The sequence below is a fragment of the Plectropomus leopardus genome, chromosome 9 (genome assembly GCF_008729295.1).
Source record: "Plectropomus leopardus isolate mb chromosome 9, YSFRI_Pleo_2.0, whole genome shotgun sequence".
NCBI classification, from domain to species: domain Eukaryota; kingdom Metazoa; phylum Chordata; class Actinopteri; order Perciformes; family Serranidae; genus Plectropomus; species Plectropomus leopardus.
Window position 1 is genome coordinate 33,855,106 of NC_056471.1, and position 14,239 is coordinate 33,869,344.

The 14,239-nt window shown below is 40.3% G+C and overlaps 1 protein-coding gene across 1 annotated transcript in view; it reads left to right on the forward strand.

The window, feature by feature from the left end:
* glra1 (glycine receptor, alpha 1) overlaps positions 1-14,239 on the forward strand; it is a 107,024-nt gene that overhangs the window by 43,518 nt on the left and 49,267 nt on the right. Inside the window, 1 exon segment of the mRNA XM_042492906.1 lies at positions 13,152-13,375. Within this exon segment, the coding sequence (XP_042348840.1) occupies positions 13,152-13,375 (224 nt within the window).

The following is a 14,239-nucleotide window of genomic DNA, read 5'->3' on the forward strand; positions in this document are numbered from 1 at the left end:
TTATTGAGGGTGAAGGGACAAAAAAGGTAATGTTTGTATCAAATTCAGGTTTGAATGTCAGCACTATTCAACCCTAGTCCCTGATTTTAAAACCTTAAAGGTTAAGGATAACGGATGGTGATGTTCTTCAGTTGAGAATATACAGCCTGACTTCACTTCATCTGTGCTGAAAAGCTCTATTTTTGTCCAAAAACTATTAAAAACATAACTGTGATTTCTATTGTTGGACTGGGTGACCATCCCTTCATTACCACAAACAGATTCACAAAAAAACAATGTAAATGAAGAGGAAGAGAAGGAAACAGTGAAGGAGAAAAGACAGAAAGAAGGTAAAATATCTGTGGAGGGAAATGCAGAAGAACAGAGGGAAAATGGCAGGTGAAAAGAAAGAGCAGAGAGAAGACATAGAAAGGAGGACAAAAGGAAAAGACAGAACAAAGGCACTTGTAGTGAGGAAAGGAGGATATCCCAAGCTGAACCTCCCCAGGACACACACACACTCTCACACACCAACTAACACACACTCGCACAAAGAAAGTGCTGCCCGCTGCAGATTGTCGTCATGCAGAACAAATTCCAGATTTTCCCTCCTGCAGAGGCCGAATCGATCCTTGTCACAAGCGAAGGGGGAGTGAGATGGACAGATGGGGGATGACTGAGGAGAGGCAAACAATAAAAACACAGAAAAAAACAGAGAAAGTACAAAATACCAAGCAGAGGCAAAAAATATAGAGGAAGACAAGACGACAAAGAGCCAAAGTTTCACACAACAACCGACCGCTGTGAATGTTATCAGTCGTTGGTTTGAGGTTGTAAGCTGCGACTCAGCCGTCTTTATTTATGTTATTTGTTTGGATAATTGTAGGAAGTCAGGTGACCCAGTCTAAAAAGCAACCAAGATGATTCAAGCAAACACAGGACTTTGACCCAGCAGACCGCTGTTTGGCTCAGCGTTGACTTATTTTCATTTATGTCGAGTATGAAACTTTTGTTATGTGACAGTTTTACTCATTTTAACTTTCATTTTATTTCGTTTTTATTTGTTCTGGACATAAACAACCAGATTTAGATACAAAACCGCTCTAATGCACGTTCCATGACTGAAAAGGAGACAATGCAAAATAAATATTATTTTACGTGCCCCTTTCCTAAATTATATGAAAACAAAAGAAACAGATGGTCTGTCGTTGACGGTTACTTAAAATAAATACGTAGAAAAATCAAGAGCCATACATCATAAGTCACCTTCAACACGGGGACAGATTCTACCCGCTAGCTTCATATAGTCTAATTATTTTATCTCTATACACCTTCTTAAATTTAAAAATATTTTTACGACACTTCCACAGTTTGATGCCAAACGCTGAAATACACATCTGCTTCAGTGTGCAAACTGGTGCTTAAAATGAATTTTCCTCATGCGTTCCTAATCCCCTGACATAAAAACAAATAAAGTTTCGAAGATTTTTTAATAGTATTCTGCTTTCTGCCTTATACATAAATGATAAAGCCTGTAACTCAATGAAATCTTTAATTTTTAATAATCCTGATGTAATAAAAAGTCATCTTAAACCATGATCTTCTTCCAAACCCACAGAGTAGCTCTTTTTTTGAACATTCGCGCTGAACCGCTGTGCTAATGGCTGTTCTCACTATCTTTGTAAAATAAAACTGATATCTGGACTCAAACGCTGTGAACACGGAGGCTCCGTCAATTAAGACAGAAACACTCTTTATTATTTTTAATATTACTTTTCATGCTGTCTGCAGCACATCGCCGTTTCACGCCTCCCTCGTTTACACTCCACTGTAAAAGATTAACTTCACTCTTAGAGACTGTTGGCTCATTTTATGCGCTTTTCATTCTTCATTTTTTGATCATTTTGGCTGCGTTCATGCATCTGGCATAAATTTTGGTGAGATTGTGTATTTTCTGCTCTTTTAATTACCATTTGACTTGTGATGAAATCTCTTGACGGCCATGAAATTTGCTCCTGAATGAGGAAACCATCAAATACCAAAAAAAAGAAAAAAGATGATACGAATAAGACTACAAATAAGAAATATCTTACTTAAATCAATTTAAACAATTCTTGAGCCAGACTGCAATATACATGTATCTTATTGAAAAACAGCGTATTGGTTATATTAACATTTGGGTCCCTCTGGACCTTCCAAAATAAATTTTGGCAAGATTGTGTATTTTCTGCTTCTTTAAAAACCCTTTGACTTTTGATGAAATCTCCTGACAGCCGTGAAGTTTGCTCCAAAATGAGAAAAACCCTTCTTCAAATCTCCTCCAGAGGTTTCTTTTTTATTCTCCGATTTCCAGATTTTTCTCTGGAACTTCGCCTAAATTACTGACCACAGAGGATTATTGGTGATGCAGCAATGGTTCACCCCTGTGAGGGGAAACGATAGATTTTTGTGTGTGTGTGAATAAAATGTAGAGCTCAGATGTCATTGGAGCCTCTGACCTCGCTCACGGCTCGCTCAGTCAGACGGAGCAACGCGTCAATCAAGCGCTGAAGGCAGGGTGACTTGTGGATGCTGAGTCGCCCACTGCTGACCGCAGTTAGTGTTGTTGCTCTAATCTCTGCGAGGGTGGATTAGGAGCGAAAACAAAGTAGAGAAATAATTGGATTTATCAGGTTTTATCAAGCCAGCAAATCCATTTTAGATCTCCAGAGGCAACGCAGAGGAGCCGCGGGCCGAGGACGCCGGCTTCATGCAGCCACGGCGCTCGTTGCAGTGTGCAGCTCTCGCTTTGAGCTTGGACTACAATATCCCTCCATCCTCTCACACACACACACACACACACACACACACACACACACAGTGCTGCTGGGGCCGGAGCACAGTGATAGATGGAGTCGGTAGAATGGCGCAGTGCGTGTTGAAGTCCCGGCGGTACACGGCTTTATTCCTGTTTCAGCGCTCTCCCCGCTCGCTTGCTCGCTCACTCTTTCTCTCTCCCTCACACACACACACACACACACACACACACACACACACACACACACACACAACGCACAGGCAGACACGCAATCCTTTCGTCCCACTCCTTCACTCCTTTTCTGCATCCCTTATTTCTTCTCTTTTTAAGAATACAAACACCAGCCTCGCTCACTCTCTGTTAAAACACACACACACACACACTCGAACCTCAGACATTTCATCACACTGTTCTGCTTCACTCTCCAACACACACACACATACACACACACAGTATGTAGGGATCATGCTGACTGGACCAAAACATCCATATCCACCATAAAAAAGACATTAAATACCAATAAAAGAAAAATGATGATACAAATAAGCCGTACTTAGCTTACTAAAATCAGTTTAAATCATTCCTGAACCAGACTGCAGTGTACATGTATCTTATTGATCAGCTGAAGACAACAATTATAATATCAATATCCAAGGAAAAACCAGTCTTTAGAAAATGTGGACTTTCATTATGAAGTTCACCAAAAAAAATGTCGATATTAAAAATGTTTTATTTGGTTCTAATTTTGTTCGTCCTGGACAGAAGATCCGGCACACTGCTCTCGTTCAGCATCACAGTTTATTGGTTATATTAGCGTTTGGGTCCCTCTGGACCTTTCTGAGAGACGAGTAATCTTCCTGACGAAGGTCTACAGGGACGAAACGTTAGTGAGTGAGTGAGGGCAGCGTGCCAGATCTTCTTTTTGAGACCAAATACTTTCTAACACACCTGCATTTTAGAAAGATGGAGGTGCGAATATCGTTTTTTAATCAGATTTGTTGCTTTCATTGTACAATTTAAGGTTGTTAGCGTCTGACCTAATTTAACCAATAATTAGATCTTGCTTCAGAATGACATAATGTAGGAGTATCATCAGGGTTCCTACAGGTTAGATTTAAGACTTTAATGCCACTAGGAATTCAATTTAAGACCAATTTTACAAAATCAAAATAAGAATAAAAGAAACACACATCATGAACTCAGGGACAATTTGATGGTGATGAAACCGTGTTTAACAGCCAATCAGTGTGCTCGATGCAGACAGAAGACAAAGACTAGATTGAGTTATAGTTTTTTTAAGAAAAGAAGTCAGGTTATTGACTATTTGACGAGGAAACACGTGGTGTTTTTTGATGAGTTTCTTGGCCATTTTTGCACTTTGCATGTGCGATCCCACCACCATTATTCCCATCATGCCAAGTTTAAAACACGTTTTGCATAAAGTACGCTCAGCCACCAACACATTCCTCGCCTCGATTTTTAGCCATGCTGCAAAATCATGGTTAAATGGACAATTTCCGTTAAATTTGCATTTCCATATATTGTCCAAGTTACAGCTCCAACTAGCCAGCAGACAGTGAATCCTCTGAGCATCACAGCTGGAAACAAAATCCTCAACTGTGTGACATTGATACAAGAGGCAATTGGTGAATTAATTTTAAAAAATCATTTGCATTATCATTGTGTCTTTCTCTCAAGAAATCAATCTAAATCTTAGCTGATATGAGATATTTATCAAAGACGTTGATTTTACTTCTCTATATGTGAATTTTTGTGCCATACTTCTCTCCCACCACAGAGCTCTCACACTCTTTATCCTTCACACACAGAAACCTCAATCATTTTATTTTCCTCCTCCGCACACACACACACACACACACACACACACACACACACACACACACACACACACACACACAGTTATCTCACCGCTCATTCATTGGCTCTGTGAACAGGCTTTACACTGTGTTACTTAAAGTATGATTGCCTGCTTTATCCCTCTCTCACTCCTTCTCTCCTCCATCTATCACAGTCATAGTCGTCCTTAAAGGCAGATAAACAGCAAACTACTACGTTTTTTTCAGTTTTCTTTCAGTTTTTTCAGTTTGGCATATGGAAAAAATACATGCTATTTCCACAAGGTGCACTGTCACAGTCAATGCTGCTGCAAATCACGGACATATCCCAGACTGTCAGCAGCAAAATAAAGAATATTAATAATTATTTCATCTTCAAGATGAACTCAATGAAAGGAGAAAAAATGTTAATGCATAATATTTTAAAAAGCTGATTTTTAAAAGGGTATTTTGTGCACAGAGTGATAGGAGTGTGTTTAACATTAAAGCAGACTCTAATGGTTAAAGGAACAGTCTGTATCATAGGGATAACAAAATAAAATTAATATTTTGTGAATTCTTAATTGCCCCTCTGAGAAATAAAGGCAGAAGTAGAGTTACATAAAAGTTACAGTTGTGTATTTTATATAATAATTTAGAAATTTTTATCTATAACAATTATTATAACAGTAGTATATTCAACTTTATCATATTATTGTATGTCAATAACTACTAAACTATTTTATAACAGCAGTTCATTTAATAACTTTGTGTTTAGTAGTAAAAATTTGTTAAAATATCACAATATTATTTTAAAGCCGAGCTAGTAGCATAGTTTTAGGAGTTTTTTATTTTTATTTTCTTTAGTTATATTGATATCTCAAACAGCAAAAGAAAGAAAAAGAAGATCATATTTCTGTCATGTGACATTTCACATACGAATGTATGAGACCTTTATTTAAATGGAAGCTTGTGTCTTTATACTTTTTTTGCATCTGCACTGTGTCTGTGCAGTCAGTGTTGTTTATCTACCACTATTTCTCTACAAATGTATAAATTCTGGTCTAAATATGTTTCATTTTGGGTGTATAATTGCTGCAGAGTGTCTTCCTCTGATATACAGTAGCCTGGTGCCTCGTAGTTTTGCTTTTTTTGTAGCAGATTTCCACTACATGATCATTTTCCAGTTTTCATTCATTACTTTATGTCGCTGGATAATAGCATGTCGACATGTAAACGTCATTTGGTCAAAATGGTTGAATCTGTGAAATGCAGCTTCAGTTTTTGATATAGTTTGACAAATATATAACATATTAACTCTTGCATCACACTGCAGCTCTGACAGAATGGGTTTAATTCAATCAGTGATGTTAAACCAGCAGAAGTTTGTTGTTTTAAATTGATGTGACATCCGACAGTGCTGCTGCAGGTGGAGGAGGAGGAGGAGGAGGAGGAGGTGGTGAGGCCACACAGTGAAAACAGCATCTTCCTCCCTCAATGCGATGTTGTCTGAGCAGAGCAGATGTGCTGCCATAATGTGTGAGCCTCCGTAACCTCCTACCTCTCCTCCCTACCTGAGCAGCATCCAGGGAGCCGGCAGGATGTTATGACAGGCGTGGAATTAGAATATGGCTGCTGCCGCTGCTGTTTCTCTAGTTGTTTTGCGTTTGTTGTTTTGAGGAAGGAGGAAAATAAGAGGAGGAGGAAAGATTGCAGTCTTTCATGCGTGGTTTACTGCCTGAGTTTAATACATGCTGAAATGAGTGCGGTATTGTGTAAGTACAGCATTTCCTCTGCTAATGGTTTCATAGCAGCGTGGCGGTGGTGGATGGTAATTTTGGGGTAGCACTTAACAGTCCACCGGCCTTATGTCTGCACATTAAACCACGAGCACGAGCCTACAGACGTCGTAGGAGGGCCACTTTTCACTGCACATATGCCGTCGTCCTGCAGCACTTTGCCTCCGTCTTCAGGAGGAGGGAGTGTTCGGTACAGAGCCACCGCAGCGTCAACAACATTTTTTAATGAACCTCGAGCCAGTCGTCCATTCACTCCAATTCCCTGAAATCGTAAATTTGCACCCTCACATTACTCTCCCCTCATTTGAATCCTAGAATGCAGCAGTGTCGGTTCATCCTCGCAGTCTAATGCGCTGAATGTGAATCCATCTGCAGCCGCGATGAGCCTCTGACCCATAAAGTCAAGGTTTTATGGACCGAATGACATCCGCAGGCTGACCACTTTTCCAAAAAATAATCTGTTGTTTCAGGAATTACTGTTAATGCATGTCACTTTAAAACCGCATTTTACAGGAAAAGTAAAGCCATTTAAAGACCAAAATGAAGGGACCCTAACCCCGAACCCTTTCAAAAAGTTACAAGAAAATTCCCTGAAAATAAGCAACAAAAAAGAAAAGTGAAAAAAAATGACCACAAGAAAGTGCTAAAAAAAAAAAAAAGAAAGAAAGGAAGAAAGAAAACAAATGTATTACTTTGTAGAATAACTCTGAATACATAATTATTAGATTCATAAATGAAAATTTCTGGGCAATTTTCCCTAGTTTTTTGATCATATTACATAATCCCCCCAGCTAATTCTTATCACCTTATACCTGTTTTTTTATGGACATTTTATTCCAACTTGCTCATTGCCTCCAGATTTTTTTCAAAATGATTTGAATTGATTTTCTTAGGTTTCAGAGGTTTAGACACTTGTAAAGGGCATCTGAACGCAGCACAAGAAAACTGATGAAGATCAGGCTTTAAAGGGTTAAACCTAACCGCTGTAACACTGCATAAATTTCATAACTTTGTATAGGTGTGTATAGTTATTCGTGGGGGAAAAAATGTAGGATATGTTGCTTGAAATTGGCTGAACAAATGACCCAGAGGACGTTTGTACAATAAAAAGTCGATTGGTCCAAAGATTGATCCCTGAGGAACTCCACACCGCAGGAGAGCTGAGGACACATGATTGTTGATGCAAACATTGATCCATTTGTCAGATAAACTAGCTGAAACCAGTTTAAAACTGCATCAGAAATACTAACCCAGTTTACACAGGAGTCAGACTGAGGACTTTCTTGAAGGAGAAAAACAGAACAGGTGCTCAAGAGTTCAGCAACTTCACAACAATTAGCTGAGTAAAAAGCCAGACGTGTGTGAACGCTCAATTCATAATTATCACGCCGGTGTCAAACCGCAGGCGGGCGTGTGACTGATGATGCCGGCGTGGGTTCAATCCTCTCCTCTGTATTCCCTCGTCCCCTCTCTCCATCGACAGACGCTCCTCATCTCCGCGCCGTCTCAGGTTATTCATCATTTTCTCCCGCACAAGAAAAGGCGACTCCTTCTTGAAAGGTCGAGCTCATTTGTTTCATGTGAGATATTTCGTCTAATAAACAGTGATAAACGGGGAAGGGGTCTCAGTGAGGCTGATTGCCATGTGACTGTATTTCACACACACACACACACACACACACATTATGCAGCACTGTGGCTGATTGCTCCTTTAAATGCCACCCGCTGGGGCTGCCGGCGTGGCCGTGCCTCATCCCCCCGATGCCTCTCTGCTACGCCACGCAGCTTAATGATGGCTCCAGCCTGGCCGAAGTGGCCGAGCTCCATATTCCGAGAATAATTGACAATTAGGGGGATGGAGGGGCGAGCTAAATGCCAGCCCACGCTGAATAAAGACACTCCAACTCTGATTGTGAAGCTGGGGATGAGAGTTGATATCTTCTACCTTGATCGATTCTTAATTCCATCCCTAACCTTCTTATTCTAACCTCCAAACAACCTTCAGAAGGGGTAATGGAGGACGTTAGTCCTTTGTTTGATTGAACAAACAGTTTGTGTTTCTTGACAAAGTAAATATAACTATTATTGAGGGCTGGGCGATTTAAAAAAAAGTCTTCTTCACATCTGCCGCTCAGTAATTTTTTTCATGTCAGTCGATATCGATATATATCACGATATACATCAAGTCACTATTTCTGTCAAGCTTAAAGTTTCCCTTTGACTCCGAAGTGAGATATGAAGATATCATAACCAGTGATGCACCATGATGATTATTAACCGATAAACCGATAATATAAACCAGATTCTCGTGGCCGATAAGATACAGATAACCGATAACTTCTTTTGTTTGTTTGTTTTTCATTACCTGAGGGTATGAAAGGCTGAGATGTGTCGAGCAAAGATGAATTTCATTTGTGCATTTGCATGAAAAAAAACGCGTTTCAGACAAAAAGCTGAAAATCACATTTTTGTAAAAGAAAGTAATTTTCAAGAGCAAAATCAATTTCATTTTTATAATTCGTTTTTTCCCCTCTTATCTTCTTATGTCAACTTGAATTGCACAAAAATAATGCCGAAAATAATACAGTGTTTGAGTTATAGTGGAACTACAGAGAGGAACATTTCCCAAACTGTCAGGAAGCAGCAGCTACAGAACAGTCCCTAAGTAACGGCTCTGCTGTGATCTCTGCAGATTTACATGTTACAACTTAATAAACAAACACATTTTCTGTTCAGTTGATTTCCTAGATTTATTTTTATAAGTAAAATATACCTGTGTGATTTTACAATGTGCTAAAGCCATAAACATGTCATTTAGTACACTCTATCATTCATTTAAGTCAAATTTTTAAATTGAGAAAACTCAAAGTGTTTTTTATTTACTAATAAAAAACATAGAGTACAATATTTACAATTTTTACATTTCCAGAAATCTCCTTGTTTGGAAAATGTTCTAAACCTCAAAAACTTAAATTTGTCCCCACAAAGCCAGAGCCAGAGATACATATTTGTGCACGCGCGCGCACACACACACACACACACACACACACACACACATACACACACACATACACACACACACACACACAGACCTGTAGGAGAGGTATTGGTCTCTCAGGTAAACAGTGGAGGGCTGAAGGTTTTAAAGCTGCACGGAGGAGGGAAGGTTTTAAAGCTGCAGTCTGGATTTAACCTTCAGTCGGCTGGATGAAACCTTTAAAAACCAACATTGAACTCTGCTTTACTGATCAGAATCAAAGATTTAGAGATCCAAAGATCGTTCACTGTCGTCAAACGTTTGACTGCGGTCTTCAACAAGTTCACGTTGAACGCAGAAGCAACACAAAGCACGCGGGGCGTGCTGCGACCCCGAGCAGGCAGCAGGCTCATGATCCGCGGCGATAGTTTTGGCATGTGGTCTGTTTTTCCTGTGAACTGCGTGCACATCTATCAGGAAAATACACTGAAAATGCGCGTACTAAATATGATAGACATGATCTGATGGTGATACCTGACTTTCATGATATTCATTCTTGTTCACTCTGATCTGTATTTTCAGAGCTGGCTGGCTTGCTGTCTTCATTCATCAGTCGGCGAGTTTCTATTACAGATCTGTGCAAAACTTAAGCGATATTTTAGAAATGTTGATAAAACACGTGGAGCTGACTGTGTTTCCACTGAGTGACGCTGTGTGACTTCTCCTCTGGTGATAACATCCCAGTAACCATGACGATGGCTGTTCAAAACATCAGCAGCTTTATTTCTATTGCAGCCACCGAACTAGCCGTCATTATTTCCAATCCAAGGCCACGTAGGCGTGTTATGGAGCCGTGATGGAAAGGCAAGCCCCTTATACGTGGGAGCGGCCACGTATGAGGGATTTCTGGGAGATGTAGTCCACGATTTCACAGAAGAATTGTGGATTCAAAACTTTCTCAAAGTTATGTGCAATAAATGGAAGTTTTTTCAAAAATCTATCAGGCATAATTTATATTCGCAAATTCAGTTTGTGCATTTTCAGGGTTAAAGGAAACCTGCCGACAGATGGAGAACTCGATCTGTTGTACATCACAAAAGTAAAGCCTTAAAAATGTAGTTCAAAACCCAACAGAAGCACTCGTTATTATCTCTTCTGTAAAAGACTCTGTGACGTGAGACGTGAACGTCTTTGAGAACTGTTCTACATCCTTCTATCTCCTGTTCATCTCTACCTCCGAATGTCGTTGTCACTGTATCTCTCCATCACTCGGTGTAAGACTAAAGACGGAGCAGCGGCTCCATGACCTTCAGCTGCCGCCCAGCTTCGTATCAGGCCAGCCCTCCTCACATCCATCTGCCTGTCCACGAATCTCTTATTCCTGGCACCTTCCTCTTTTTCTGTAGTTTTACTGTTTTTTTTCTTTTGTGAAGGTAATACTTTAACCCTTTGAACATGGGCAAATTAGCTAGATTTCTTTGAAAGACGAGAACAAGGAAATGAGCAATTTAAAAGAAATAAAAACAGAAAAGGAAAAAATCAAAATAAAATAAAAAACACAGAAAAGACCTCCGAAAACTGTGTAAAAAATAACAGTAATTTAAGATATACTCTAATGATAATTTTAAATATGGATCTCTGGAAACTTTTACTAGCTTTTTGAAAAATAATTTTCCAACTTTATTAAATTTTTGCAATTTCTGGGACATGTCTTGCCAGTTTGCTTTTTTGCATTTTTCCCATGTTTATTAAAAAAATCAAACCACTTAGCTCACTGTTCAAGTCTTCTAAGAGGCATCCAAATGCAGCACAAGAAAAGTGATGGCGATTCACGTTTTTAAGGATTAAAACCAAACCTTAAAAAAAAAGTGTTTTATCATCGAAGCACAGCAAACACAACCTCCAAGAACAGAAATGAAAAAAGCTAAAAGTCAGTTGATGCGGATCAGAGGCTGCACGCTGGCTCACAGGCAGGAAAAAGATCTCAGATATGGCTTCAGGCCACAGCTCACCCTGATCAGTAAAATCCATTCACATGAAGGAGAAAATGACATATGGACGAAGAGCCGTAACCACCTGCTCATCCAGCCGCGAAATCCTGTCCATCACTCCATCTCCACATCTGCCGCTATCTGCCGATCCGTCACAGCGTCTCCAGTCAGCAGTGCGGTGACCCTCCACGAGCCTTTCTTTTTTCAATGTTTTTCATCTTCTTTTTAAAGAGAACACCTCCCTGCGGACACATTTCGCATCCTCGTGTTGGAGGTGTTTGTGGGATTTATGCTTTATAACTTTTGCTGTTTTGTTGTAATTTAATTTCTCTGCCGAATCAATTTCCCTCCGACCTGCCTCGTCTGCTTCACAGAGACTTTGCTCCTCCAGAGAGAGCAGCTGCAGAGAGCGGCGGTGATGACAGGGATACGAGCTAAAAAGACGAGAGATCTTACAAGTCAAGAAGAAGCTAAACTGCTATTATTTGTGTGAAGCTGCGGTGGATTCTGGTCTGTTTCTGCTCCTTTGGGCGCAGCGATTGTTCTCCTTGTTGTTCTCCTCTGTGGGATTGTTGAGTGTAGAAATACAATAAGCTCTTGCACCTTTAATTAACTCCAAAACCTGACATTGAATTGTAATGTTTGAAAAGGCATTTTTGGTTATAAGGCTTCCAAACTTCCTCAGAACAGCTTCCAGAAACATGAGTTAATTATGTCGTGAGCTTCTGCTACCATCCAAATGCAGATTTGTTTCTTTTAAATAATTTGGGGGAAATAAATCTGATATATCTTTGTTCTGTTGGCTTGTAGTTGTGTTCATCACAACTTAAATCAGTCAGAGGCTGAATGCTGCAGAAATAATTCACGCACAAAGCAGTTTGTTAGGAGATTTATGTGATATTTAAACACATTCTCATCCCAAGTCGTCACATGTTGCTGCTTTGCAGTGGACGTCCAAGTGGACATATTATGCTCAAGGTATCCTCCTGCGTCTGCTGCTGATGTTCATGGAAGCTGCAGACAAACACACATGTTGGCACTGATGGTCAGGATGAGGAAAATGCAGGAAAAAACATCACATTCAGACAGGAAGCGAACACTGAACTCCTGCATGAAAGTCCAGGCTTTGCTGCATCCACCCGACACCCTTCCCGTCCTATAGGGACCTTAGTGCTCCTTATGTGACGTCATTACGGACAGCGTTTTCACGTGGCTTCGTCCAGCGGCGTATCATGCAGACACAGCAGGCTCTGTCCATCTGCGTTCTCATCTGACGTTGCACAGCATGTGCTGTCCGGCTGTCCAGCAGCGTATCATGCAAATGTGGCTTTTTGCAACAAAATCTTTTTTTTTTTTAAATCTTTTTATTTTATTTAAGCTTCATCTATAGTGGTTGTATACTGGTCATTGTGACATGTGGCCTAATTCCCAGGAGAGACAACATACAATACAACAATGATTCGTTACAGACTTTAACTACAGATTTATCACTACAGAACATACAACATTTAAAGTGCTGCAAAAGCGGCACTATATTATGAGTTTGAAATGAGAATGGGCTGTTTTTACCACGACGCACCACGGAGAAGCTCAGACTACAACACACACAGAGTGTGACTGTACTCAGGATGCTGTTAGTCCACTTCATAGTACTACATAGTCATTACAAAATGTGTAGTAATTTTAGTTTTCTCATTCATCCGTCGCTGCAGAGCTGATAAATGCGGCTCCCTCTCTCTAACCTCTTTGTGTCATCTGTCCTTTGTGTCTCAGGACTACAGAGTCAACATCTTCCTGCGGCAGCAGTGGAACGACCCTCGGCTGGCCTACAGCGAGTACCCCGACGACTCGCTGGACCTCGACCCCTCTATGTTGGACTCCATCTGGAAACCTGACTTGTTCTTCGCCAACGAGAAGGGGGCCAATTTTCACGAGGTCACCACCGACAACAAGCTGCTGCGCATCTCGAAAAACGGCAACGTGCTGTACAGCATACGGTGAGCGCCGGCAGTGTGAGCTTTGATTTTCAAACTGTGAAACAAAACGGCGGTACTAAAGTGGTCACTGCAGCACGGACACATCCTGCGGCCCCCAAACCTGCTTTGTTTGAGGGCCACTTCTGCAATAAGACAGGAGGCCAGGGGCCAGGGGCCAGTCACTGAGGCCCTTAACTGTTAACCAGGATTTTAGGCAGTGTCTTTGGATGTTCCTAGGTTTTTGAGATGATTTTGGAAAAATTCTCTGATTTTAGGACGTCTGTAGGATTTTAAGACAATTCTTGGATTTTAGGCAATTTTCTTAGATTTTAGAGCATTTCTCAGATTTTAGGGCATTTGTTGGATTTCACGACATTTCTTGGATTTTAGGACATTTTTTGGGTTTGGGGACATTTCTAGAATTTCAGGAGGTTTCATTGGATTTTAGGATGTTTATAAGATTTGAGACATTTTTCAGATTTTAGGACACTAGTGTCTTAGCCAGGACCTCTGTCGGGGGTGTGGGGGATCCTCAACCGGCACTTTTTTTGATCAACATGCTCTATTTTGATGCTGTTTTATGCACTCTGACACTTTATGTATACTAAAAGTACAAAAATAATTGTAGATTTAAAGATTTTTCGAGAATCATTTTATTTTTATTGTGAATGAGAACCCGCTTGGGGGCCCACCCAGCACCCTGTCAGTGTCCAGATTTGTCCCGCAGGCTGTAAGTTGAGTGTCTCTATCCTAAAGTCTCCAGACTGCTTCATTAAACAACAGAATTAACTGTGGGTGGTTGTAAACAGCTCAGCGTCTGGACACTGGTGAGTAAATGTGTTCAATGATCATTCAAAAGAGATTTAACAGTAATAGAAAAGTTTC